General features: G+C 42.9%; 1 protein-coding gene across 5 annotated transcripts in view; it reads right to left on the minus strand.

Annotated features, from left to right (window-relative positions):
• FAM114A1 (family with sequence similarity 114 member A1) overlaps positions 1-23,276 on the minus strand; it is a 91,485-nt gene that overhangs the window by 21,933 nt on the left and 46,276 nt on the right. For all 5 annotated transcript variants that reach the window (XM_059163563.1, XM_059163582.1, XM_059163553.1 and 2 more), the window contains 6 exons: positions 17,430-17,553; positions 11,720-11,811; positions 9,876-10,037; positions 8,320-8,459; positions 5,371-5,443; positions 1,402-1,455 (listed from right to left, as the gene is read on the minus strand). In XM_059163563.1, coding sequence (XP_059019546.1) covers positions 1,402-1,455; positions 5,371-5,443; positions 8,320-8,459; positions 9,876-10,037; positions 11,720-11,811; positions 17,430-17,553 — 645 coding nt within the window. The remainder of the gene's footprint in view (positions 1-1,401; positions 1,456-5,370; positions 5,444-8,319; positions 8,460-9,875; positions 10,038-11,719; positions 11,812-17,429; positions 17,554-23,276) is intronic.

The raw sequence follows: 23,276 nt of genomic DNA on the forward strand, positions 1-23,276 counted from the left end.
AAAAGCATAGGGTGCAGGAAGCCCAAGTGTGGGCTAGAGCGTGGGCTACATAAAGGGAACTGGAGATATTATAGCGCAATTATTCATGGCCAGTCCCTGAAGGCTGTCCTCCTGCACATGTCAGTCCTTTCTACTTGGCGTGGATATTTGGTGTTGCCATTCGTGTTCGGTGGTACCCCAACGTACAGCAGTGGACAGAGAGGCCATTTAATGTTTCAGGTCACTAAGTCATAAGAAAACTCCTGCTGGGGAAATGAATCAACACTTGACCGCGTATTCTTCACGACTGACATAGTAAATTAATTGGCCAATGCCTTCTGGGTGGCCGGGGGAGATATATTCTTGTTCCACAGTCTGCCTCTGACTTCCTGGCTTTCCTCTTAGCTGGGTCCCCAGAGCCTTCCTCTCGGGCTCCTTGTCCCTGCTGGCTGACCTCACCCCCCACCACATGGCAGTGTCCCAAATGGTGATACTTGATGCCACTGCTTTGTTATATTTGCATCTTGGTAGTTTTCCTTAACATTAAGGCCAATTCCCACAGATGTCACTATAAGGATAGAGGTGGCCTTCCTTGACTTACATTTGGTAATTTCCAAACTCTGCAACTGACAGGCGACTTCAGCGTATGCAAAAAAACTGCTGGATATGCCTTGCTCATGTTCAAATTTCACCCCTTAACACCCATGGTTTCAACTCGGTGCCCTGGGGCTACAGATGGGCCAGTTCCTTAGAGTGAGGCCCCTCATGGAAGGTTTTCCTCCACCAGCCACAGGTGGAACACAGCACGAATGACGCCTCCCAGGCCTATTTTCTTCTCTCTTATGTCACTACTTCTGGCAAGACCAGAGCGGTCTACGGACAGCTTCATAGCAGTGTTACTCAGTCCTGGCGAGCCGGCAGGCCACGGAGTGAGCGAGTGGTCTCTGACAACAGAGCCTCTGGTCACTCAACAGGCAGACGCTAACCAGTCAACTGGTCGACCCCGCTCCTCTGAAGCCTAGATCCAGCTACACCACAGGTTCTCATGCATGAAGAGAAGTGCCCATTTTTACAGAAATCATCGAGCAAGAAGCCCTGGTTGCAGCCACTAATCAGAGTGTTAAATCTGGTGTGAAACTCGGTAGCAGAAATGTGCTTCTGCCAGAGGAAACAGGAACAGAAATAACGTGCAAGCTTAGCGTTTTCTCTTTATAATCAGGAATTCTTGAAAATTAGGGATTGTTGTTTCCCGCCACGGTTTAACAGCTGGTTGGGCTACACACATGTACTCAAAAAAAGGCTGTTAATGGCAAGATTTAGAATTGCAATAACACTCGCTGCCAGGGAAAAGGACAAAAAAAAAAAAAAGGAGCTGTAACATTTGCTTTGATTCGAAGCACTTTCTCACTGGGGGCCACTTACCTCTAACAAGACGCTATTGATCATGGGGTTAAGGACCTCGGCCTTCTTGTCGCTCTGTGGAATCGAAAGAAAGAAATTGACAGATTAGGTGCTCCTACTGTAAGGCTTGCCACGTGAAATGTCGTATGCTGGCTTTGTCGAGGGATCTCTTAAAGAGGAAGGTGAGGAGACACGGAATGCTTATTACAGACAAGGCTTCTCATTTAATTTTGACAGGAATCCCAGTAGGTAGGGAGATACGGTGATAACCGTCATTTAGAGATGAGAAACTAGGAATCAGGAAGGTTGAGGAACTGGTTTAAGGTCACACAGCTAGAAATTTAAACACAGACGTTTTTAACTATTGAAAGTTTGTAGCCCATCTGGGATTACAGAGGGTGAGTGAGGCTGAGTCCTACAAGCACAGTCTCTACTGAAAATGTTGCTGTTTTATTTATCATGATCTTTTTGCATTCATTTTCGTTTTTTAAATTTTACATCAGAATATCTATCTGGATGACTGATGTTGTTTCTTTGTGTGGGACAGGGTAATTTTTAAAATTTTGCAGGTGAGTTAAGTACCTTATTGACCCATCTAGTCCCAGCCCCAGTCCGTAGCCTTATTTTCTTTCTTGTTTTAAATGCAAAGATGGGTATTTTGTTATAGGGTATATTTTCCAGATTAGCAGCAAAAATAACATATTCTTTTTTTTAATGACCTTTTTCTTAATTTTTTTTTTCTTTTTAAAGATTTTATGTATTTACTTGACAGAGAGAGACACAATGAGAGAGGGAACACGAGCAGGGGGAGTGGGAGAGGGGGAAGCAGGCTTCCCAATGAGTAGGGAGCCCGATGTGGGTCTTGATCCCAGGACCCTGGGATCATGACCTGAGCCAAAGGCAGCCACTTAATGACTGAGCCACCCAGGCACCCCTTAATTCTTCTTCTTCTTCTTTTTTTTTTTTTTTTAAATAAAAAGATTTATTTATTTATTTTAGAGAGAGAGGGAAAGCGAGAGAGCATGCTCTCTCTTGTGCACCAGCAGCAGAGAGGGGCAGAGGGAGCAGAAGACAGAAAACCCTCAAGCTGACTCCCTGTTGAGTGCAGAGCCCTACATGGGGGGTGCATCCCAGGACCTGAGATCATGATCTGACCTGAAATCAAGAGTCTGCCACCTCACTGAATGAGCCACCCAGGCACCCTGAAATTAACCATTCATCAATATCACTTCCAGACAGATCTGCAGATTCCAATTTGCAAACCATGAGTATATGAAAAGCCTGATGTTAAGTAGGTGTCCAAAAAGTGAGAGCTAGAGTTACTATCATTATTATTATTTTCACTATTAGTCTATCAATCAACAGTCTTCTATAAGTGTTCACTCTACTCTTAAACAATAAATAATTCAAGAGACTGGAAAGAGAGAGGGCAAGTTTAATAGGCTGGTTTTCCTTACTGTACCCAGGAGATTTTATGGTAAACAAAAGCATATAGATTAAATATATCTTTCCAGAGCAGCAAATTTCCATCAACACTGCTCTACTGAGGGCAAAGTAATATCTTACTGGGGAAACCACAATGGAGTCTTGGGGAAACACTCTTTAAAAACCCAGTCATTTCAGTAACTAACCAGAAAATCCATTATGGTATCTGCTTTCATGTTTGATTATCAATAAACCTTTAAAATATAATCAAAACGAGGGCAATAAAATGACATTGGTTTTCAGAATCAATGGGATGTGCAAGCCATTTAAATGGAGTCTGGAGAGCGATACACACTCATTAACTTCAAGTTATGAATAATGGCTGTTTCAGAGAACAGAAACCCGATGTCCGTGATTCATCCCAGCACAAGATCGGGGGTGTTGCAGTGACGGGACGGCATTTCAGTAAACCCTGTTTAGCTCTAGCCTTTTCTTTCTCCAAAGTGGTAACCTGCGTCTTCTGGATTTTGTGAGCACAAACACCAGTACACATGTACAATATACGTGTGTACACGGGTGTAAGGGCAAGTGCACAACCAGTTGCTAGAACCTTGTTACTCAGAATGTACTATGCAGAATCTCAGTCCTCATCCCCAGGGTGAGGGCTCAGAACTTGCGTTTTAACAAGTTCTTTGGGTGATGTGCACTGCACTGGAAGACAACAGGTCAAAAGAAACGAGAAGCAACATCTGAACACGGCCCACGACTGTAAATAAAAGGATGTCCACCACGAGTCATAGAAACCATCTCTCTCTCTCTCTCTCTCTCTCTCTCTCTCTCTTCACACACACACACACACACACACACACACACACATCACTGCTAGATGGCCAAAGAGAAACCAACAGTTGGCCACCTGTCTGATGGGCGGCCACCTGGGATGTGAGCGATCAGTTGAGAGGGCTGGGGGCATTAGCCACCCCTTCCGGCCCCAGTTTCCCACCTCCAGAACTGGGGAAAGAGTGAGCAGAGGGTATAGAGAGCCTTGGGAAGCCGGGTGGCTGAGGCCGTCTCGTCCTGATTAAGACCTCACACGTTTCTGTTAAACTTGGCAGTCTCACCCCACAGGGGCTAGTTACTCAGACAACACTGAGCACATGAATGTGTTTGATCATGCCTATCATATCCATGAACTTCTCTCTTCTGCCCGTCACTCTGCCTACATACAGTAAAGCTCTCACTGTGGAAGCCCCCAAATCCTACAAGTACGAAAGCTCAGGTTTTACGAAATAGGAGAAGCAAACCAGATTCTTTGATGACAGAGCGAATAGGTAGTAGATGATTCAGCCCTAATTAATTGAGTCGCTTCTCTGCTGACAGGTCTATAGTCATTTCCACTTCTTTTGAGGACTGTCCTTGGCCTTGGCGGGGGTGGAGTGGGGAAGTGAACCCCAACAGCCAGCTCGGTCTGCATGATAACATCCTGCCCCCAGTCACTACAGGCGATACCAAGAGGACATGGGACCCACACTGCTGAGTCCTACAGCCTTCTCAGCCGGGAAGCCTGAATACGAATGGAAAGACACGGGGTCTGGGAAATGCTACAACTGAGTCACGTGAATGGCGAGACTTTGGAGAGGGAATATGTATTCTGCCACTGAGTCCCCCTAGAGGCTCACTTTCCTCCACTGCCTTTAATAAAGTCCCTTTCCTGGGTCGATTATATAGAGCTTGTTTCTGTTCCTTCCTGTTAAAGGCTGAGCTGAGTCCTCTCAGAGAGCTACAGTGCGGTCCTGCCCTCCAGGACATCGCAACGGGCCCTTCCTGGGAGACAGGGTCATTGCAGATGTCACAGGTTACAATGAGCCTTTTCAAAGTTGTTCCCTGTGCAACAGAAACACTACTCGCATGGCTAAGTCTTTTCTTTTGGTTCCACTTGAAGTGTAATAATAAAGTCAAGAAGCCTCTCACCTTGGGTGGCGTCCATCCGCCAGGTTCTGAGGGCAACAGTGAATGCAAATATTCAAAATTATGCTAGTAGAGATTCTTGAATTATAGATCACAGATATTAATTAATGAAAGAAACCTTCATTCGGCTTCTATTTGTTTATTTATTTGAGAGAGAGCACCAGGCGGGCAGTGGGGAGGAGCAGAGGGAGACAGAGAAGCTGACTCTCTGCTGAGCCAGGAGCCCGACTCGGGACTGGATCCCAGGACCCCAGGGTCATGACCTGAGCCAAAGGTAGACGCTTAACTGACAGAGCCGCACAGGCACCCCTGACTTCTTTTTAAACAAATAAAGAAAATGAGGCCCACGGATATTTCAAAACCCACCTAATATCTTGTAAGTTGGAGATGGCAGGGTCAGAACTAGAACCCAGTCAGGTGAGAGTCCTAGGCCACCTGTCCTGACAGAAGGTGCTTCTGGCCTGGTTTTGGGAGACATCATGGCGCAGCGTCTGTATACGGAGCTATCAGAGAAGGCCTCCTGCACGTCTCCTCACACTTCCTCACAGACCCAGCTTCCATAAAGGGTGGGAGAAAGAATCAGTATTAGAAACTCACCCCAACAGTGGTTAAAAAATTCATAAACTTCTTTGATAAGGAGGCCACTTCTTTACACATTGCAGTAGTTAATCTGAAAGGAAAAAAAAAAAGTGGTTTTGGGGGACTTTCCATCAGATAAAATAATTTAACCCTCAAGACAATGGCTGGTATTGATACCATATTCCATTTAAAAGAACACACACAAATCTGAAGGTGTTTTGTGGAAATGTGTTCTCCAACAATTTCCATGACTCACGATTACCCTTGAATCGAATCCTGGTTTCCTCAGCATGTGTAGTTAACGAATAATTGCCTAATTCACCCTACCTCTTTTTAGAATCAAAAGCATGTGCAGGAAAATTTAAGGCTTGAGTGCCATATGTTTAGCAGTGTAAGCCTCTTGCAAAGTGAATTTTCTCTTGCTTTCTGGTCATTTTGAAATAATAATGAGCATTTACTGAGGTACTATGTCAAGTACTTTTTTTTTTTTTTTTAAGATTTTATTGATTTATTTGACAGAGGTGGGGGGGAAGGAGGCTCTCCACTGAGCAGGGAACTGGACATGGGGCTCAATCCCAGGATCCTGGGATCATGACTTGAGCTGAAGGCAGATGCTTAACTGACTGAGCCACCCAGGAGCCCCATTAAGTACTTTAATATGAGTAATCATATTTAATCTTCACAGTGACCTTATGGATTACATTAATATCCCCATTTTATAGATGATAAAACTGGCGCTTAAGAAAGCTAAGCAACTTTTTTTTTTTTTTTTTAAATAGGTCCTGCGCCCAACTTGGGGCTTGAACTCATGACCCTGAGATCCAGTCGCATGCTGTAAGGACTGAGTTAGCCAGGCACCCTAAGAAGCTTAAATAACTTGCTTAGGACATGCTGGGACAGAGCTGGGATTCAAATTCAAATGTCTGTTGATTTCTTGATTACATTTTTTATTAGATGCCTTATAATAAAGATCCTATAAAATCTGTTCTTAAGACTTATATCAAAACTCCCAAGTTCATTCTAGCCATTTGACTTGTAAGGATTTTCCCCAAGAAAATAAAGCAAGACAGGTGCAATATTTAGCAAATATTGCTTTGATGACAAAAACCGAAAACAACCCAGTTAACGTAATGATGTGAATATTTGTTTTCTTTTATAATTCATATAGATGACTTTTATGAATAGTGGTTAAAATGCTATTAGAAAAATAGTAACTCCAAGTCAAGAATCTTATATTTTAAAAGATCTAGTGAAATCGGTAGAGCTAAGCTTTTTTTTCCATAAATTGGGGTTCTAAGTCATGTTTTTTGGTTTGTTGAACTCTATCTGTCCACCATCTCATCCATCCGTCCATCCGTCCATCTATCCATCATCCATCCATCCAACACTTATCTGCAGAAAGGTTCAGGAGTAAGGTCCAGGGATAGCCCAGAGCCATTTTGTCTATGTTCTTGGGCAGATGGGTGGAAAGGCACGTCTCATACAGACAAATGTGAGGTCTTGTTAGCTATTGCTTGGCGCAGCTTGGCAAGGTTGGGATAATCTGGACTGGAAATCAGAGGTGCTAAGAGTAAGGTCCAACTATACACACGTGGGGACTTCTGAACACTCTCCCTTTACAAACAAGTACCACACACATATAAAGAGCACTTAGAGGTTTTCCTCTCTATTTGAAACATCTCCTAATTTTCCCTTTCCTCTTCCTTCTATATACTAAGGTAAGTACATATTTTTTCTAAGTCTATTAAGTGCAGGATTGTGTAGTTCTTCTAATATGTTTCATTTTCACATGTTTAGGTAAGAACATCTAGACTCAATGACACAAAGTTACAAGTGAGGAGCAATCTACCAGCAGCACAGAGATGCAGTACTGACTTTCTGGAAGGTTCTTTTTTTTTAAAAGACTTTATCTATTTATTTGACAGACAGGTCACAAGTAGGCAGGGAGGCAGGCAGAGAGAGAGAGAGGAGGAAGCAGGCTCCCCGCTGAGCAGAGAGCCCGATGTGGGTCTCGATCCCAGGACCCTGGGACCATGACCTGAGCAGAAGACGGAGGCTTTAACCCACTGATCCACCCAGGAGCCCCTTCTGGAAAGTTCTTTGACGAAACATTTGCTCCCCAATCTACGATGCCAAGTGCAGTCATAAGCAAAGACAAGTCAGCTAGCAAAGTGAATGGGGGTGTTGCGAAGCGTGTGTGTGCGTGTGTATCCATATATTTTTAGAAGGCTCTATTTTAATTCCTGTGTCTGTGTAGTAATGAGAAGGTGTTTGGATTTGTGCTAATTTTCTATACCATGCATAAAGCCACGTGCATAAAGTTAATGGCTTGTTTTCTAGCTCCATACCAACTGTTTTCATAGAGGCTCCATACTGACTATTTTCATGTATGTAAAGCCACATCGATACACATTTTTATTTCACTAGATCAACTAATCATAGTGGCTACTATTTGTTGAAGAATCTAACATATGACGGCACATATGCACACACATGCCATCCACAGGGAACTGGCTTACATCACCAACCATCTTTGCCAGCATTCAGAGTGCACAGAGCTGGTGTCAGTCCCTAGGAACAGCAGGGGTGTGTTTGAATATCTTTGCAAAGCTGGCTGAGAAGTCGCATGAAAAGATGTTCTTTCTCTATTCTTGTGGTGTGTTAAAAATGCAATTACTCTTAAAAGTCTGTACTTCTAAGACTTCGTTCTGTGAAAATAAACACTTATCCTTGAATGCTTTTGTGTGTCTTTCCTTAAGTCTCTTCATAAATAATTCCTAATTATTATTCTTGCTAACATGATTCAGCTAAGAATCCTGTGAATCCTAAGAGAGTCTATTTCTTAAGATGACCAAGAACAATGGAATTAGTTGACTTATAATTTAAAACTTTAGCAGCCTAGGGGGCATGTGTGTGAATGGCACACATATATAATATTGGAAACATAAGAATTAAAGTAACATTTACTTTATCAGAACTCTTGCTTGGTCCTGAGCTGGTTTTTCCTCTTCTTGCCCATGAAGAATTAATTCTGCTACTTTATGAAGCTGCTCGATACAGCGTGCTGTTACTTCTGCCAGACTTTCGATGGACAGCATATACACTTCCTGAAACAGATAAATGCAAGTAAGACAATTATCCACAGAGCAGAAGCTTTTTTAAAAACCCTGTGATGTGGGCACCTGGGTGGCTCAGTTGTTAAGCGTCTGCCTTCGACTCAGGTCATGATTCCAGGGTCCTGGGATCGAGTCCTACGTGGGGCTCCTGGCTCCATGGGAAGCCTGCTTCCCACTCCCTCTCCCCCTGCTTGTGTTCCCTCTCTCACAGGGTCTCTCTCTGTCAAATAAATAAATAAAATCTTTACCAATAAATAAATAAATAAATAAATAAATAAATAATAAACAAAAACCCCTGTGATATGGGGAACCTGGCTGGCTCAATCCATAGCACACAGGACTCTTGATCACAGAGTCGTGAGTTCAAGTCCCAGTTGGGGGTAGAGTTTACTTAACAACAACTACCCTATAATGTTAACAGATATATATACAATTCTTTAAAAAAAAAAAAAAAAAAAGGTCTGAAAAGACTAACCAAAGGTTAATGGGCATATCTGATACTCTTCTAAGGAGAAACGCTGTGCTAAAAAGGAAGTATTGCCAGGCCCCCAGGTATACGGCAACCCTTACAACCGTGTCCCTAGTTCTCAGAGAGACTCTGGGCACACACCAGGGAGGGGCTCAAAAATGCTTGTGGAAGGGCGACTGAATAAAGAAACCTCAATGGCCATTTCTCTTTACAGTGACTGAATTTACAAAGTTACTTTCTGGGGGTGCCTGGGTGGCTTGGTCGGTTAAGTGCCTGACTCTCGGTTTCGGATCAGGTCATGCTTTCACAGTTGTGGGATCAAGCCCCCCATCGGACTCTGCACTCAGCGCGGAATCTGCTTCAGAGTCTCTCTCCCTCTCCCTCCCACTCACTCTCTCTCCCTCACAAATAAGTAAATAAAATCTTAAGAAAAAAAAAAAAACACTTTCTCTAAAATGAAAATTCAATGTAAAAATGAAGTTACTACACACTCAGTTTTGAACACAGGCAGGCTATAAATTATGCACACATTAATTTATTAAACTACAGAATAAAAACTGTGGCCGTGAAATTTTTTTGGGAAAAAAGCTTCAATTGCCTCATTAGTTTATGGGGCATAAAGACATTTTATAGTTACAAATTTGCATATCAGATGGAATTTTATTCTAATGATAAATCAAAGATGTTCTTGAGGATCTTTTTTCCATTAAATTAAAGCTCATGAAGCTCTGGAGGAAAATGACAACATCTATGCTAAGTCATGAACTGCCCTGGCATTGAGAAATTTTAGTGTTTATCACATTAATCCTCATATTTCTATACTGTTGAAACAGGGCACAAATGAAAATGAAGTGGTTTCTCCTCACTCGAAATTCAGCTGCTAATAAAATTAAAGTCGTATTACTGCTCTTCAGGTGGCCACGCTCCAATAAATGTACCTCAACTGTCTTAGTTCTCCTTTCTTCCTTTTTGTCTTCTTCAGGATTTTCTGGTTTCTCTTCCGTCTCTTCCTCTCCAGTGTTCTCCTCCGACGGTTCCGCCATATTTATGGACACCGTAGCCTCATCTTCTTCTACCCAGTCATGTGCTTTCTTCATGGCCTGCAAAGCCCGCACCAAGCCAAAGCAACTCATTCGTTATGCAAATCTGGAGACTAAGACATTCCAATACCAAGACTAGAGTACTGTTGCCCTCCACCTTCTGGGGTGATTCTCTGTACCTTTAAAAAGTTGATGGGAGCAAATCCTTAGTCTCCCTAAAAACACCTTGTTGGTGATTTCTGGTGACTCTCAAGTAAGGAAAGGGGCCAGAACAGAAAGGAAAGATGGAGAGAACACTGCGGACCCTTTTCAGAGATCACTGTAAAAGGATACACAGATTAAGAATAAAAACGACAGTGACCTTGAAAGAGTGACAGTATATTTTTCACTTTTCATGACCAACTATAAAAGAATAATCGTACTTTATATATATATATACAGGCGAGAGATTTAGCCAGGGTCATTGCTGAAGCCAATTTCCTCATTTGATATGTCTCATGAAGCCCTTAATGTTTCATGGACCTAATAATGTATGATACGGGGAGGATGAAGGATGGCTCAGCTCTTGCCCAGTCACGCCAGGGGAATGAGAGGTGCCGTTGTGAAGACCAGGGGCTGCTCTGTGACTAGCTTCGTTTCATAAATACAGGCAGAGCAACCTGTGGCCGAAGGCATTACGGCTCACGTGACAAAGCGGAGCGACCTCCCTTCCCTGTCACTCCCTGAATGGAGAAAGGGCAGCTCATCCAGCTTTTATCATTATAGCCTAAAGCTGTTTGCTTAAGTGCAAGCTAAGTCTGGGTTTATGTTAAACTTGCTTCTCCTCTTCAAGCTCACCTGCTTTTGTCAACAAGCCAGTGGCACCTGGGAGGCACCACGGGACCCACGCGCGTGTGCATGCACACACACACACACACACACGCACTCTCTCTCTCTCTTTCTCAATCTCTCTCTCTCCCCTAGCAGAGGCAGGTGCTGCGCAGAGATGAATGAGGCAATTTCCCTGCTGTGTTCAAGTCACTGACCTGTCAGAACCAGTGACCTCTATCGAGATAAAGAAATTACTCATGTCTCCCCTCATTGCCTCATCCTGCCCTTTCCTCACCCGCCTTGATAAGTGTTACCTGCGTCCCCTACCGCTTGCTAAAGAGAAGGGAAAAAGAGAGAGAGAGAGTGAACAGGAAAAAGAATGGAGTTCTAAGTAATTAATAATGAGTGCCCTCATTAAGAAGCTCTACAGCAAGACCTCGCAAAACATACAACTGGAAGCAGCCAGAGTGACAAGGCTGGATCGTTCTAGCACAAGGCGTGGCACCAGCATTCGGCATTCGGGGTGGAGTATCGGGGAGGAGATGCGTGGCTGACCTGGCTGATGGGCTTCTCTCTGACTCATTCTGACTCATCACCCCCACGGGGGTAAGGGAGATGGAATTTACAAAAGCCCTTTGGTGAGCCTGCACCCTTCTTCCTTCCCCGGTGCGGAAGATAACCACAGCTCCGATATACAAGTCTACCTTGAGGAGAAGTGACTTGTTCAAGGTCACAGGGTAATTACTAGTGACCTGTTGCATGTTCCCTCCCATCACATTTCTTTGTGTGGCTCCTGGGGATCATATTCTCCTCCCCTCCTGTGCCATTCGGGGCTTGGGGTTTGTCCATTTCAGGTGGATCACTTGAATTTTTACAACCAATACCCTAAAAAGAGCAACAACAATAAAAACTCTGATGTAGACAGTGCTGACCTTATTGAGCTTGTCAGGCGTGGCTGCGACGTGTAATTCAAAGAGAAGTTCTGTAAGCGTGCTAGCAAATTCTTCTCCCTTTTCCTCTGAGGCTGGAGACAGAAAATGACAGACGTCGGAAGCGTGATTTTTTTTTTTCATCCTTCAAAATGTGGCAGTTCCCCTGACCTTACAGCCTGAAGTCAGAGTCAAAGTGGGGGGTTCAACAGTCACCACCCCCCACTCCCCGCCTGCCAGAGAGCAGCTTAGGAGCACCCGCTGACAAGGACAACAGTCAGGCAGCCGGCTGCTGTCGCCATGCGAGGGGCTGCCCGAGCCTTGTGTTGTTTGAAGTTCTAGCTGGGGAGGGGGGGGGGACCCCCAGGCTGGCCTGAAGGCCACATGAGGACAGGGAGCGAGTGATCAGTCTTGCTTGCAGCTGTACATAATCAGTAGCTATCTGCTGAACGAATGACTGAACCAACAAATTAATGACGTAGCTCAGGTCTAGAAGACCCAGACAACAACATATTTATGACCTGGAGAATTGCTGTGCTTAGTACTGCAACGCTAGTAATACCCAGGACACCCTTTTATGGCCACAGAGCCACAGTGCTTAGCTAGCCGAACTCATCTCCACAAACCATATGCTATCAGAAGTAATGACACCGCATCTCTGGAGAAATGTCCCAAGGTTTCTGGGGATACCTGTTGGCCCTATACTACTTCTTACTATGCTTCCCTCCAGATGGAAGCTGCCTAAGGACAGACATGGTATTTGCTTCTGCTCATTCCTGAATTCGGAGTGTGTAACACAGTGCCTGGAACATAAGTGTTTAATAAATACTTGGTATTTATTTAACAAGTGTTATTTATTCATTCTAAGTATTTATTAAATAAGTATTTATTAAATAATTTGTTGATAAATTGTATCATATAGAATAATATAGAGAGCACACAGAACACGGTATGCATACTACAGCCTCAGACAAAAATAAATGGATATCATTGGTGGGCAATAAAGAGAGATTTTTAAAAATTATAATCCTATTTCTTTTTCTCATTTGTATCTGCGGGTTGAAACCGTTTTTAAAGTGTCCAAGTGCTGAAGAATTGATTGCATGGTGGGTTCATCACCACTTTGTATGTGGCGGGGAGATAAAAGCATCCTTCATCGGCCCTGATTACATCATCTGAAAATACTCTGGCTTATGTCAGTGGGTGAAGGCAGTAGCTTCAGGGACAGCTAAGCCATGTGAGAAAACCTGTATCTAGCACTTGGGTGTATGTGCTCTTTTCTGCTTTACAGACAAAATGGCTAATTAGCAGCTTGTGGAGATAGTCGGGGGTAACCTGCAGGTCTTTGTTCACAACACTGGGCTTCATCACATCATCTAGAATCCGCATATTCTCGGGGGATAGACACATTAATAAACAGAATAGAGAAATAAAACATATATGTCAGATGGTAAGTTTTATGGAGAAGTATAAACCGAGGCAGAGGAACAGGGATGGCTGGGGGTCGGTCGGGAAACGAGAGGGTAACTGACAAGATGCCATTTGAGTAATGAACTGAAGGGAGGGGGTGAGCAACACCAGATGGGGAGCGGGCAGAGCTGTCCAGCCAACTCTAAGTCCGAGAGGGAGTGTGCCCGGCTTGCTCAGGGACAGCAAGGAGGCCAGGGTGGCCGCAGCAGGGGCGGGGAGGTGTGTACCTTGTCGGGGATGGAGACAGAGAGAGAGAGAGAGAGATGGGTGTCTTTGTTCAGGATGAAGCTGACACTAGCCAGTCATTATAACCCAAAGAGGTAAGTGTGCTGAGTGCACTGAATCTTATCCTCAGAGGGGTTGTTAAGAAGGCTTCCTGGAGGAGGTGATACACGAACCTAGTCTTCAAGAATGAGAAGACATTAACTACTTGCACAAAAGGAGAGATAGAGGGCTAGAGTCAGAGAGAGAAACAAAGCTGAGATCCTCTCTCTGCTGGGCAGAGGTTTTGGTCTCATCCTCTCTAAGAAGACAAAGTAAGAGCGGGCAGGGACACACCTGGGTGGCATTGACTAAGGTCTTGTTCCAAATTACCTGGTCTTTCTCATTCTGTAGGAGGTAATACTGCAGGGCAGAAAGAGCCCCGGACTTAATTGTGGCAGTTGTGGGTTTTTACCCCAGTTCCTGCGTTCAGAGAATCTGTGGCCTGGGGCTAGTCATGGTTCTTAGCTTCTATGTCCTCCTGTAAATTTAGGATAATAAAACCCACCTATTGGGGCGCCTTGGTGGTTCAGTTGGTTAAGCCTCTGCCTCCCTCTTGGGTGGTGATCTCAGGGTCCTGGGATTGAGCCCCTCGTCAGGCTCCCTGCTCAGTAGGGAGCCTGCTTCTCCCACTCCCTCTACCCTTCCCCACTGCTTGTGCTCTCTCAAATAAATAAAATCTTTAAAATGCAAAATAAAATAAAACCCACCTATCTCAGCTGTAGCATTGCTGTAAGAGATCAAATAATACAGCAAATGTGAAAGTGTTTTGTAAACACTAAAGTTTTATCTAACTATATTTTTATGGGCGACAAAGATATAAACACAGGGAGATTAAAAATATCTGGGAATCATCAACACTAAACTCGGATGCAAGTAGTTTGTGTCACTCCAGCTTTTAAATGCTTTTTGTTCTAGAAAACAGAAAAGGACACTGATAACTTTTAGCACATATTTTAGGGGGAAAAAATTACATAGAAAAATGGAAGTGGGTAAAAACAGCGATAAATAACATTGCCACAAAGAACACCTATTACTATAGCACTTGGTTCATACATATGGTCCAGATCTTCACCAAGGCAATAAAAATAGAAAATAGCCTTTTAAAAACCTCTTCACGATAGTGGTAAACCAAATTAGAGACCCATGGCAGTGTGATAAAATTACACGCTGCTGGAAAGACAAACATGCAAATCATTAGCTAACACCATCAAACACAGAGGAGCCCAAGGTTGAGTTTATCTAAAAATGACAGTTGGATACATTTTTCCAAGACTTGCAAATGAATTATTTAGGTGTTAAGAGGCTTTAGGAATGTAAATGCTTACAAGGGGAAAAAAAAGTGCATGGAATGCTTTGGTTTCTCCCAGAGTTTTCCTCCTGGCTTCTCCGCTCACCCCTGCTGGTGACATCCTCTCTATGGCATTCAGATAATCCCTCCCCCTGGATGGAGCTGTCACGCTCCATCATAATTGGACTGATTTAATGACACCCCTGCTATTCTTTTCTCCTGGTGATCCTTTACGTGTCTGACATTTATTTATTAAATTAAGTTAATTAAAATTAATAGTGTTTTGATAATCTGGAGATGTCCTGTGGGAAAATGGATATATTATGGGAGATAATAGGGTTTACTTATGGAGAGATAAATCAACCATTTCCTAAGCATTGTGTTCAGGACTTCATCGTATATATATATATATTTTTTGGGGGGGGTCATAGGGGAAAAAAAAATCCCAATTTACTGAAGCTCATATTAAGACTGGAACACATTGCATATAGTAACATTTTCCATCTAATAGTATTGAATCAAGGATCTTCTCTAAGAAATTGTGCTAGCTGGGGATGTGTACTGCTTTAACTTGCACCCGCAACACTATCACTTTGAGGTTAGGAGAAATCTGGAATCTTCTTTTTATCCTTTCTGAATGACACGCCCTATAGGATCCAGGTCTACCTCTGGCATCATGCAACCAAAGAGAAATAACCTGGATCTTTTTGGGTGATCGTTACTCTGGAAAACAGGCCTATCTCTTGGTTCATCTTGGGCCCATAATATTACCTTTATGAACTCTGACAGCCAGTGTCTTAGTTTCAGATTATTAAAACAAAGGCAAGGCTGTCCTGCTTTGCGGCTCTTGCAGAAACACACAAATGCTCAAAAACATTACTCTCCAATACTCTTGGCCAGTGGCCTCTTTCTATTCTTCAGTGTAATTGAGCCTTCTATTTTGATGCCATGAGGATAAATCTCATTAGACGGAAGGCACATAAGGTCAGTAGGAGACTAAAGTGGGAGATAGTATTTAAATAACAGTTTGCAAATGCTTAGAATAATTTTGCCCTGACCATTGAGGCTGAAGCCCTCAGTCCTTGTGTTTGAGCTTTGATTAAAGGGATGCCTGAGTGGCTCAGTTAGTTAAACTGCTTCCTTCAGCTCAGGTCATGATCCCAGGCTCCTGGGATTGAGTCCCACATCTGGCTTCTTGCTCATCGGGGAGCCTGCTTCTCTCTCTGCCTCTGCCTGCCACTCTGCCTATTTGTGCTCTCTCTCTCTGACAAATAAATAAATAAAATCTTTAAAAAAATAAATAAAGGTGTGCAACACACTTGGGGAGAAAACACTTCCAGCTAATCGATGGGGATGAACGTGCGCTATCACTCCTCTGCGTTTGGGTGATGAAAGTATGATTATAAAGAAAAGCTACAGTTTAGCGTACCTTTACTGTTTTCCCAGCATTGTTTTAGCACTTTAAAAAACAACACTGGTGAACATTTTTGAGCTGTTCTGTGGGCCAAGCTCTGTAAAATACATCTTTACATACATTATCTAATTCGAGCCTCACAATAGCCCTGGGGAATATGTATCCATTTCTCCATTTCACAGGTGCAGATAATGAGTTTCAGAAAAGTTACATAACTTGTTGCAGGCCATATGGCCAGTGAGCATGCACATGTTTCAAATGGACCTTGGAGTTGGGAGAAGGCAGTCTTGTGTGTCCCATGGTGGCCTTGTGTGTCAGCATAACCCCAACAACAGTGGCTGCACGGCTAGGTGATGATGACATCAGTAAGAAATCAGTCTCCATGTACAACGGCAAATGTTTTGCTATATTCTGCTCCTAAACCGGCAACCTAAAACAATTCTTTTTTTTTTTTTAATTACCTTCTATATATGTATTTTTTAAGATTTTATTTATTTCTTTGACAGACAGAGATCACAAGTAGGCAGAGAGGCAGGTAGAGAGAGAGGGGAAAGCAGGCTCATGCTGAGCAGAAAGCCTGATGTGAGGCTTGATCCCAGGACCTGAGACCATGACCTGAGCCGAAGGCAGAGGCTTAACCCACTGAGCCACCCAGGCGCCCCACCTTCTATATTTTTTTCTTTAAGATTTTTATTTGTTTATTTGAGAGCCAGGGCACCAATGTTGGGGGGTGGGGGAGGCAGAGGGAGTCAGGTATCCCCCCTCTCAAGGAAAACTTGTTTGGCATAAAACAGGTCCTCGTCTCCTTGGGGGTCCTGTCACTAGGTGCCTGGAGACAGAGGGCAGGCCACTTACAAATACACCTTAATTCCCAAGCATAGGTATTAAAAATAATAAGAAAAGTAGGCAAAGAAATCCATGGAGAGACCTGCCCACCGCATGCAGATAAACAATTGGATATCAGGGCATAAACTCCAGTCACAGGGCCATGATCAGCGTGCCCTGTTCTCCGCTGCTCTGTGCACCCATGTTTCCTGCGCACCTGCAGGGTGCCAGGAGCTGTGCCCCCACCAGGGCAATGAAGGCACCTCCCACAGGAGTGCTCACCCAGAGAACGAGGGGACCACAGAGCCCCGCCGCCAGCTCCGGTCACAGAGCAGGTGCACAGAGCGCTTTGGAAGCGAGGAGGAGGAGCTCTTGAATGAAAGCACGCCCTGTTCAAAGGGCTGTCTTTATGAACTGCCTGTTTGGCAGTTTAACCGATGATTTTCCTTTACCTTGTTCTTCTTGACTCTCTTCACTCTCTAATTCTTTGGCTGCAAAGATGTCTTTAATGGAAATCAGGTCGTTTTTTAAGAGTTCCAGCTTCTCTCCATCAAGGGATGCTAAAAATGACTGAACCTGAAAAAAGCAATGGGTCAGCGTAACTGTCATCTTGTTTTCCCGTTAATCACGTTTACGAGGGGCTGTTGCCAGCTCTGCGGGGACTGAGGGGCTTTGGTGGTGTGGGGGGAAAGGCGGGGTGGAATGTCGGATTTACTGCCTATTAACTGGGTGCCTTTGGGTGAGTGACATACGCCCCCGGGGCCTCAGTTTTTAAAATTTTAACATGAGATGCACACTTCATTGGGATCCTTTGTGAGGGTAAATGGAACAGCAAATGTGAATGTTACACAGGTGCAAACAGCAGAAGCTAAATAAATTTGGCTGTAGCCCTTCTAGCCTCGTGGGTAAAAACACTGGTGCTGTCAACTCTGAATTCAAATATGAGCCCCTCATTGATGAATTATGTGCCCTCAGGTAATTTATTTAAACTTTCCTTCCTTATCTGTAAAATGAGGGTGGAAAAAAAGAGGAGAGATCACAACCAACACCAAAGAAATACAAACAATTATAGGAACATATTATGAGCAACTATACGGCAGCAAATTTGACAATCTGGAAGAAATGGATGCATTCCTAGAGACATATAAATTACCAAAACTGAACCAGGAAGAAATAGGAAACCTGAACAGATCCACAACCAGTAAGAAGATTGAAGCAGTCATCCCAAATCTCCCAACAACAGCTCAGCTCCAGACGGCTTCCCAGGGGAATTCTACCAAACACTTAAAGAATTAATACTTATTCTCCTGAAACTGTTACAAAAAATAGAAATGGAAGAAAAACTTTCAAACTCATTTTATGAGGCCAGCCTTACCTTGATCCCCAAACCAGACAAAGACCCCATCAAAAAGGGGAATTATAGACCAACATCCTTGATGAACACGGATGCAAAAATTCTCACCAAAATACTAGCCAATAGGCTCCAACAGTACATTAAAAGGATTATTCACCATGACCACATGGAATTTATTCCTGGGCTGCAAGGTTGGTTCAATATCTGCAAATCAATCAATGTGATATGATAGATTAATAAAAGAAAAAACAAGAACCATATGACACTCTCAATAGATGCTGAAAAAGAATTTAACAAAGTACGGCATCCTTTCTTGATCAAAATTCTTCACAGTAGAGGGATAGAAGGTATATATCTCAATATAATCAGAGCCATCTATGAAAAACCCACAGTGAATACCATTCGCAATGGGAAAAACTGAGAGCTTTTCCCCTAAGGTCAGGAACACGGCTGGGATGTCCGTTATCACCACTGCTATTCAACATAGTACTAGAAGTCCTAGCCTCAGCAATTAGACAACAAAAAGAAATAAAAGGCATCTGAATTGGCAAAGAAGTCAAACTTTTACTCTTTGCAAATGATATGATACTTTATGTGGAAAATCCAAAAGACTCCACTCCAAAACTGCTACAACTCATACAGGAATTCAGTAAAGTGTCAGGATATAAAAATCAATGCATAGAAATCAGTTGCACTTGTACACACCAACAGCAAGACAGAAGAAAGAGAAATTAAGGAGTCAATCCCATTTACAATTGCACCCAAAACCATACGATAACTAGGAATAAACCTAACCAAAGAGGCAAAGAGCCTATACTCAGAAAACTACAAAGTACTCATGAAAGAAATTGAGGAAGACACAAAGAAATGGAAAAACATTCCACGCTCATGGATTGGAAGAACAAATATTGTGAAAATGTCTATGCTAGTTAGAGCAATCTACACATTTAATGCAATCCCTATCAAAATAACATCTTTTTTTTTTCAAAGAAATGGAACAAATAATCCCAAAATTTATATGAAACCAGAAAAGACCCCAAATAGCAGAGGAATGTTGAAAAAAAAGAAAACCCAAAGTTGGTGGCATCACAATTCCAGACTTCAAGCTCTATCACAAAGCTAGAATCATCAAGACAGTATGGCACTAGCACAAAAACAGACACAGATCAATGGAACAGAATAGAGCCCAGAAATAGACCCTCAACTCTATGGTCAACTAATCTTTGACAAAGCAAGAAAGAATGTCCAATGGAAAAAAGACAGTCTCTTCAACAAATGGTGTTGGGAAAATTAGACAGCCACTCGAGGAAGAATGAAACTGGACCATTTCCTTACACCACACCCAAAAATAGACTCAAAATGGATGAAAGACCTCAAGGTGAGAAAGGAATCCATTAAAATCCTTGAGGAGAACACAGGCAGCAACCTCTTCGACCTCGGCCACAGCAATTTCTTCCTAGGAACATCACCCAAAGCAAGGGAAGCAAGGGCAAAAATGTACTGTCGGGACTTCATCAATATCAAAAGCTTTTGCACAGTGAAGGAAACAGTCAACAAAACCAAAAGACAATTGACAGGATGGGAGAAAATATTCACAAATGATGTATCAGATAAAGGACTAGTATCCAAAATCTATAAAGAACTTATCAAACTCAACACCCAAAGAACAAATAATCCAATCAAGAAATGGGCAGAAGACAAGAACAGACATTTCCGCAAAGAAGACATCCAGATGGTCAACAGATACATGAAAAAGTGCTTAACATCACTTGGCATCAGAGCAATACAAATCAAAACCACAGTGAGATACCACCTCACACCTCTCAGAATGGTTAAAATTAACAAGTCAGGAAACAACAGAGGATGGCGAGGATGTGGAGAAAGGGCAACCCTCCTACACTGCACTGTTGGTGGGAATGGTGCAGCCATTCGGGAAAACATGTATGGAGGTTCCTTCAAAGAAGTTGTAAATAGAGCTACACTTTGACCCATCAATCACACTACTGGATATCTACCCTAAACATATAAATGTAGGGATCTGAAGGGGCACGTGCACCTAAATGTTTACAGCAGCAATGTCCACAATAGCCAAACTATGGAAAGAACCTAGATGTCCACCAACAGATGAACGGATAAAGAAGATGTGGTCTAGGGGCACCTAGGTGGCTCAGTGAGTTAAGCCTCTGCTTTCAGCTCAGGTCATGATCTCAGGGTCCTGGCATCGAGACCTGCATCGAGACCTCTGCTCAGCAGGGAGTCTGTTTCCCCTCCACCCTGCTTTCTCTGCCTGCCTCTCTGCCTGGCAAATAAATAAATAGAAATCTTTTTTTTTTTTTTTTTAAATGACAGACAGAGATCACAAGTAGGCAGAGAGGTAGGCAGAGAGAGGAAGGAAGCAGGCTCCCTGCTGCTAAAAAAAAAAAAGAAAGAAAGAAAGAAAGAAAAGAAGATGTGGTATATACATACCATAGAATACTATGCAGCCATCAAAACCCCCAAAATCTTGTTATTTGCAATGATGCGAATGGAACTAGAGGGTACTATGCTGAGCGAAATAAGTTAATCAAAGAAAGACAACTATCATATGATCTCTCTGATATGAGAAATTTGAGAGGCAGGGCAGGGGATCGTGGTAGGTAGGGAGGGAAAAATGAAACAAGATAGGATTGGGAGGGAGACAAACCATAATAGACTTTTAATCTCATGAAGCGAACTGAGGGTTGCTGGGGGGTGGGAAGAGAGGGATGGGGTGGCTAGGTTATGGACATTGGGGAGGGTATGTGTATGGTGAGTGCTGTGAAATATGTAGCCTGATGATTCACAGACCTGTGCCCCCAGGACAAATAAAACATTATATGTTAATTTTTTTAAAAAAGTACTTGTAGAGGCACCTGGCCAGCTCAGGCAGAAGAGCATGAGACTCTTGATCTTGGAGTCGTAAGTTTGAGCCCCACATTTGGTGTAGAGATTATTAAAAAAGAAAAACTTAAAAAATGCTTGTAGTGAAGGTCAAGCAATTATATATATATTATGTAGGTTAACATATAATATGTAAGAATATTAATATATGTATATATACTATATACACATAAACACATAAAGAACTGTTTCATATACACAGATATACATCTACATACATATATTTATGTGTGTGTGTGTGTGTGTATACTTGCTAGATGTGGGTTATTGAACTGGGGTTGCAAAAACACACAAGACACAATTTTCTCGTCTGGGATCTTGCAGTCTAGAGGAGGGAGGCCCAGGTTAATTGCTAACAGCCATGACAGATGTGAGCGGAGTGGCAGCAAGGTTCCAGGGAGGGAACTTCAGTACCCCTGGGGGAGGCAAGAGTGTGGGCGGGGAGAGATCACAGAGGATGATGCTTGAACTGATATCCTGCCTGCTCATTGTCTTCATTGTGATAATGTATCATATCACATTGAATTTGATTTCAAATCAAATCAATAAAAAATTATTTTTATTAACATATAATGTATTATTTGCCCTGGGGGTACAGGTCTGTGAGTCATCAGGCTTATACACTTCACAGCACTCACCATAGCACATACCCTCCCCAATGTCCATAACCCCACCGCCCTCTTCACACACCCCTTCCCCCCAGCAACCCTCAGTTTGTTTTGTGAGATTAAGAGTCTCTTATGGTTTGTTCCCCTCCTGATCCCATCTTGTTTCATTTTTTCCTTCCCTATCCCCCATACCCCCCTGCCCCGCCTCTCAAATTCCTCATGTCAGAAAGATCATATGATATTTGTCTCTCTCTGATTTATTTCGCTCAGCATAATACCCTCTAGTTCCAACCACGTTGTTGCAAATGGCAAGATTTCATTTCTTTTGATGGAGGCATAGTATTCCATTATATATATAAACCACATCTTCTTTATCCATTCATCTGTTGATGGACAGCTAGGCTCTTTCCATAGTTTGGCTATTGTAGACATTGCAGAGCCCCTCTTTTGAAACTGACATTTGTAAATACTTAAAAATTATTTGCGTACCTGGCCAGTCATAGGCCGCAAGTCTGAAGACTGATTTGAATTTCCAAAATGGCCAAAGTGCATGGAGAACCATATAAAAAACGAAGTAGGGGGGAGGTGGGTGCGGGGATGGGGCAATTGGGGGATGGGCATTGAAGAGGGCATGTGATGTGATGAGCACTGGGTGGTATACATAACTGATGAATTATTGAACACTGCATCTGACACTGATAATGTACTGTATGTTGGCTAGTTGAATTTAAAAAAGAAAAATAACAGAATAATAAAATATAGGGCGAAAGTAGAATGTGACATAATGGAAACTACTCAATCAATATTGTTAAATAAATGAGCGAATCGTTTCTTTTCTGGAAAAAAAAAAAAAGCAGGATTATGAAGTAGTGAGGTTTTTCTGTTTTCATTCTGCAGGTCACACACTTGCTCTGGAGGGAGTGCCAGGAGAGGAGCCGCAATGCCCTTTGGAATGTGTTTTAATATTCGTTATGGTAGTAGATTCACACACCGGGATAAGTGACAGAGTCAGAGAGGGCATCACGGAGCCAGGACACCAATTTCCTAAAAATCGTAAGGCATATCACCAGGGCATAATGCAATTGGCAAGGAGGCTCAGGGAGATGCCCGGCAGGAAGTCATCAACACAAAACCCATTAGCTGGAGAGTTCAGCAGGTGGAAGCAAATGGACCCTGCTGGATGGTTGCCACCACGCCTTTCTGCTCTGACCTTTCCAGAGCCTTCTTTTCCACTCATATGCTCATGATTAGGCCTCAGGGTCCTAGAGAGACCCACAGCAGATTCCTACACTTTAGATATATTTTCTACATAGCAGTCTTCTAAGAGTAAAATTAAAAAGTAATTATTGAATACATGTGCTTGAGCACACTAGTGAAAATGTGTATACACATGTAGGACATCATGGTTTCCCATGTCT

The sequence above is a fragment of the Mustela lutreola genome, chromosome 1 (assembly GCF_030435805.1).
Source record: "Mustela lutreola isolate mMusLut2 chromosome 1, mMusLut2.pri, whole genome shotgun sequence".
Taxonomy (NCBI): Eukaryota; Metazoa; Chordata; class Mammalia; order Carnivora; family Mustelidae; genus Mustela; species Mustela lutreola.